The sequence below is a fragment of the Hevea brasiliensis genome, unplaced genomic scaffold (genome assembly GCF_030052815.1).
Source record: "Hevea brasiliensis isolate MT/VB/25A 57/8 unplaced genomic scaffold, ASM3005281v1 Scaf432, whole genome shotgun sequence".
NCBI lineage: Eukaryota > Viridiplantae > Streptophyta > Magnoliopsida > Malpighiales > Euphorbiaceae > Hevea > Hevea brasiliensis.
The window spans coordinates 47,519-53,746 of NW_026614954.1; the positions used below are offsets into that span (position 1 = coordinate 47,519).

A 6,228-nucleotide genomic window follows, 5' to 3' on the forward strand; every position below is an offset into this window, starting at 1 on the left:
TTGATGAATTGAAAAATAAAGATTTTTGAAGATTGTTAAAACCTTCAAATATCTTTCTTTAAAAGATCATAGGTTCTCCCAAACACACACACATATATATATATATATGATTTTAGAACCTACAAAATCTTGCATTACTTTGTAAAACCTTCTTCAAACATGGAGTAACTGTTGTGCTCAAATAGAGAAATTTTGAAATAACTAAATTAGGGTTTAATTTTAAAGTTAAATGAGATTTTAATGCATAATTTTTTTTGAAATGTTATTTTATAACCAAATGTTAAATATAATTGAACTCATATTCTCCATACATATTGCAAATTCATTATTTTTGAATATAACCAATATGTATAATTGATAATTGAATTCATATAGGATTTGCAATCTAATATTTATTTGAGTTTATATATAATGATTTACTTTTAATCAAAATATAAAAATAAATTTAATACCATTCATGAAAATTGTAGTTGTTAGTAAGAGCAATATACACAAATATTGAAAGTAGTATGCACCATTGTGCTATTTATTTTGTCTATTAAAATGCATATTCATACATTACATGAAGGCATAAATGGATACAACATCATCCTTTATTCTCTTTTTTTTTTTAACCTATATATATATATATATTAACGTTCCACCTCCAACTTCCCTCATGCCCTGCAAATGAGGCAAACAAGAATGAACATAAAAAAAAAAAAAAGAAGTAATAATAATAAAAAATTAAATTTGATTTTGAGATTTGAAGATAAATTAATTAGCAAGTAGTTTAGTTTAATTTCCCTTTTTTATGATAAATTTATGCATATTCATTAGTATTCTAATTTTAAAATTATATAATTATATAGAATTATTAACTTAAGCATACCTTAAAAATTTTTAAAAAGATTATGAGACACTATAATTTTGTATTTACGTCTCTCTCTCTCTCTCTCTCAATTCTGATCTGGTCATTGGTTAGACAGCTACTTACGGGGTATATTGAATCCTGATTTTGCCAGCATTGGGATCAGCAATTTGGGAGAAAGCTTCCTGGGACAGATCAATAGTTCCTTGGCAGCCTGGTGGACAGTAATCAACTATCGTTACGACAACGCTGCCACTCTTGCATGGCTGGGGTATCCCTTGGTTAGTGGCTCCGATGCACCTGACCCTGTACCTTTTTCCACACGCAGCCCTGTTGTTCCATAGGGCGTCGCTTGCTGCTGCTATCATCACTCCCTTGTTCTCGTATCCATAGCACGCAGAGGCTGTCATAATAGGAGCACTAACATTATTAAATTGAAAGAAATTAAGAGAATAAACCTAATATATTTGAAATTTGTAAAGGAATTAATATTCATGAGTTACTAAGATCTAAACTCCTTTTTTTTTTTTCAGTTTGAGATAACACTGATATTTGAAGACGTGATAAATTTCAATTTAACTTGAATCTATCTGTTTAATCAAAGTGTTTTATAATTAATTCTAATTATATAGTACAAAATTTATGATAAATTAAATTTTGTCTCAAAACCTTACTACGACCATGCTTATCTTTAGATTATTGATATATCAAATATTTAAGGCGTAATTAAAAAAAAATTCATACCCTTTTGCATTTTAGCAATGTAATCTAAATGCGCATTTAAATTTTTGAAAAATTAGCTAAATTTTTAGAAGTTGTTAAAATTTTATCTAATTTTCATTAATCTAATTTTCAACTCCATTTTTCATCTTATTTATAATTACAATAAAAAATTCAACTTTATCACATTCACCAACTCTTTGTAATTTTATTTTGATGGCCATTTAACCTCAAATAGTGATAAGATTTAGTGATAGTAAGAAGAGAATGCGTGACAAAAAAAAACATTTAATTTGACCAAATGGCTATAAATTTTGATATAGCAAATTATCAAAATGAAATTTGAAAGTAATTGATTATAGTGGTAAGATTGGATCAGCCAGAAATTAAAGTGAAAGAATATTTTTAAAAAATTGGATAAAATTATAATAATTTTTCACAATTTTGAAAATTTTAATTATATAAAAATTTTACAAAATTTGAAAATCTTGCCAATTATGCTAAGATTTAAATATTTGGATTCATTTGTAAAACACGAAAAGATTGGACCTATTTTTATGATTAGGCCAATATCTATACGTATATGTACTTACGGACGTAAGGCGGAGTGTAGTAAGTGGCTGTCCCTTCAGCGGCATAAGCAACTGTGGCAAGGCATCCTGCTATGCTCACCATCATCACCATTTGAATAAGCATTCCCATGAATTTCATTTTGTTTTATTTCTCTAAAATGGTATTATATATTCGCTTAGGAAAGTATGATTCAAGGCTGAACGATATCGTTGGTTTTATAGTCATGTATCAGCCACTCAAATATAGCCATTTAAGTATGTAGAAAATCTAAAAATGAAGCATTAGGCCTCATCTCACAATCAATATTCATTTATGAATTGTAGTCTAATTTGCATGAGGATCATTTATTTTACCATCAATTGCCGAAACCTAAATTTGACTTTGTACATTCTTAATGGAAATTTCCATTGTCAACTTTCAAAATTTATTATTATTATTATTATTATTATTATTATTATTATTATTATAGATACATATATAAATTTAAGAGACACAATTATAATATAGAGAAAAAAAGCATAATATTTATATTCTTTTTAATCTCACATTTTATCATAATAAGTTAAATTTATAATATTTATATATTTATCAATCCAGTCTCTTTATTATCATTATAGATCTCACAAAATAGTGATCATAATTTAAAATAATAAAAATATATTTAAATACAACCACATCATCAACATTGTTAATAATAATAAAATAACAACTCTTCATTTTCTTTTGTTAAAGGATGTGAGAAGACCAACCGACTTACATTCGATGGACTATATCTTTAAATATTGAGAGTGAGAATTATAGAAAATTAAGGTGAATCGACTAAAATTAATTACTTGCATTAAAAAAATTGTGTAAAATTTTGAGAGAAGAACATATTTTACTATATAATAATTCAAAATTAAAATAGGATAAATAATAATATAATCCCTAAGATTTAACATAACTAAAAATTTAGTTCCTATATTTTCAAAATTAAGCAAGTTAGTCCTCACTTTTTATTCCATTAATAGATTGGTCCTTCTATCTAATTTTCGTCTAATTTACAATTAATTAAAGCAAAATTACTAAGATATCATTAACTATAATTTTAATATGAAACAATTAAGTTCCAAAGGTTCTGTTCTATCAACAAAGTGGCCTCTTCACTTAAATTTTATATTGAAATAGTTAATATATTTTATATTTAAATAATGATATATTATATTGAAAATATATTATATAACATATATAATAAATATAATTTTTTTATTAAGATATCTGTAACGATCCAACCATGGGATCACTACCAATACTAGGGAACAAGTCAGCTTAATGTTGTGGGTAACCATTCTAAAACTATTAAACTTATTATCTTTTTCGTTGTATATGAACTCAAAGCCTTTATAATAGTACTAATTTTAGCATTCAATTCATGTCAAAACATTTCATTAAAACATAGTGATACACTTATATTATATAGGTATTTTAAGGTACTTTTTGTTGCATTTATTGGTTTTTTGCTAGTTAATTGCATGATTTTTAGTTAGTTTCATTATATTTTAGGATTTTAGTTAATCTGGCTTAATTTCTTGATTTTTGTATTTTATCAGGTAATTTAATTAAATCCTAAAGCCTACAACATAATTGGACAAGTTGAGAAGTCAAAAAGCACAAGTCAAGTACAAGGAATATTACACAGGTCATGCACTAGGAAGACCAGACCTGTGTAACTAGCTACCAGGAAAGTGCCAGGAGAAGACAACTACACGGGCCATGTAAAGGACCCCGTGTAATGGTCCATAGCCCATGTAACATTTTGTCCCACTATTTGATGAAGAGTTTCAAGCCTCCAAAAAGTTACACAGCCTATCCCGTGTAATGGTACACATGCTGTGTACTTTACCCCAGCTTAGATATTAATTTGACTCCAACTCTATTTTGCACAATTTGGAAAAACTTCTAAGGCCTTCAGGACTCAGAATTAAGGGGTTTTATGCCAGATATAAATACAATAAGTTAGGAACAAGCTAGGGATTGCTCCTTTTATATTCAAACTTAGATTTTCAATAATTTGGAGAGGTTTGCACTAAGGTTCTTAAGAGAGATTCACAGCTGAAGTTCCAAAAATTCAAAGCTGTAGAGTCTTCTATTTGGTTTCCTTTGTTTTATTTCTTCATATGTTTTGTTATTGTTATTTTTTTTTTAGTTTGGTTGTTAAACTCACCATGAGTGAGTAGTTTTCTTAATGCTAGAATTAGAGATGTAGCAATTTCAATTCTATTATGGATTTACATTGATTTTATTTAATAAATTTGGAGTTTTGTTCTTTGATTCAATTTCTTGTGACCTTAATGCATGCTTTGTGTAGCGCTCTACTTAGTTATGATTTTAGATATTAATTAAAGGACTGAAAAGTGAAGATTAATATTAGAAAATCAGGATATTGAACTTAGGATTTTTGACCTAGAGATAGGCTGATATCTTATGTGGAGTTTATAATTAATCAAAGAGCTTAAAAGGTTTTAATTAAGATTGTTCACCATGAAAGTATGGTTCAAGTTAATTAAGATACACATTGAGTGCCTTAAGATTAGAGGACTTAAGATATTTTAGGGTTAATTTTCTTCAAAGTAATAACTTTTCAATTTATTGAATAAATGACATTAAATCTGTAATAGGTTGAAGTGTGAGCTCCTAATTTTGGAATTGTTTTCATTAATTAATTATCTTAGTTAAATCGTTTAGCTTTAGTTGGCTTTATTAGTTTTAGTTAATGTAGTTTAACTCTCATCATCATAATTAGTAGTTTAAATAGTTGTAATTGCTATTTAGTTTAATACTCACCCAGTTACTTGTGAGAACAATACTTATTCATCACTGTATTACTTGTTAATGATTTGTGCACGTGGGATTTTACACAACAAGTTTTTCGCATCGCTGCTGGGGAACTTTTGTTGATATTAGCTGATAGGCAATATAGCTAATTTAGACATTTTATTTTATTTTATTTTTATTAGTTATTTTATTCTTTTTTTTATTTCTTTTTTAGGCGTTCTGTTTAGTTTATGACCAGAACTAAACTTGAAGAAATACTTGAATTGGATCCTAAAATAAACAAAACTCTAAGAGCCATTAAAAGGGGAAAGAAGTAACAGGAAGCTAAAACTTTAACCATGGCAGACGACAGCCCAAAACCCTTGATGGACTACAAAGCACTAACTATTCAAGGATTCCAACTAAGTATTACCAAACTAGCAATAGATGTAAAAAATTTTGAGCTTAAACTAGCATAGCTCTAGATGATTCAATAGATACAATTTGGAGGGTCATCGATGGAAGATCCACACTATCACCTCTAATGTTTTCTTGCTCTATGTGACACATTCAAGATGAATGGTTTCTAAGGATGCTATTAAACTTGGAGCATTCTCATTCTCTCTTAGAGATAAAGCAAGAAAGTGGTTACTATCTTAACCTTCAGGATCATTTACCAACTGGGCAGATCTTTCACAAACCTTCATAAAAGCTCTATCTCAAATGCCATCATATGCTAAGTTCTTAATATAGATACTTTCAAACAAGAGAAAGCTTAATGACTATGAGACAGTGGCTCTTACAAAGGAATGTAGTGCAATCTTACATAACAAACTACCTCTAAAGCTAAAAGACCTTAGAAGCTTTTTCATACCTTGTCTCATTGGTAATATGAATATTGAGAGGTCCTTTGTGACTTGGGAGTAAGTGTTAGTCTGATGCCCCTATCTATCTGTCAGAAGCTAAATGTTGGAGAGCTTAAACCAACAACTATTTCTTTGCAACTAGCGGACAGATCTATGAAGTATCCAATAGGATTTCTGTAGAACATCCCCATAAAGGTTGGTAAATTCTTTATACTAGTAGACTTTATTGTTCTGAAAATGAAGGAGGATATTCAAATTCCTATAATCTTGGGAAGACCTTTCTTAGTAACTACCAGAGCAACTATATATGTTAAAAATGGGTGGTTGGCTTTCAAAGTGGGAGAAGAGGAAGTAGAGTTAAACTTGTTTCATGCCATGAAACCAAAGCCAGACATGGATAAGTGCTTAAGAGTCGACATAATTGAT

At 28.5% G+C, this 6,228-nt stretch overlaps 1 protein-coding gene across 1 annotated transcript; it reads right to left on the reverse strand.

Annotated features, from left to right (window-relative positions):
• Nucleotides 1–524: 524 nt before the first annotated feature.
• On the reverse strand, nt 525–2,343 carry LOC110634769 (EG45-like domain containing protein). Its single transcript, XM_021783914.2, has 3 exons — nt 2,164–2,343; nt 977–1,253; nt 525–663 (listed from the first exon to the last, which is right to left on the reverse strand). Exons 1-3 carry the CDS (start codon nt 2,279–2,281, stop codon nt 657–659), a joined length of 402 nt encoding a protein of 133 aa, XP_021639606.2. The 5' UTR covers nt 2,282–2,343; the 3' UTR covers nt 525–656.
• Between the last annotated feature and the right edge of the window lie 3,885 nt (nt 2,344–6,228).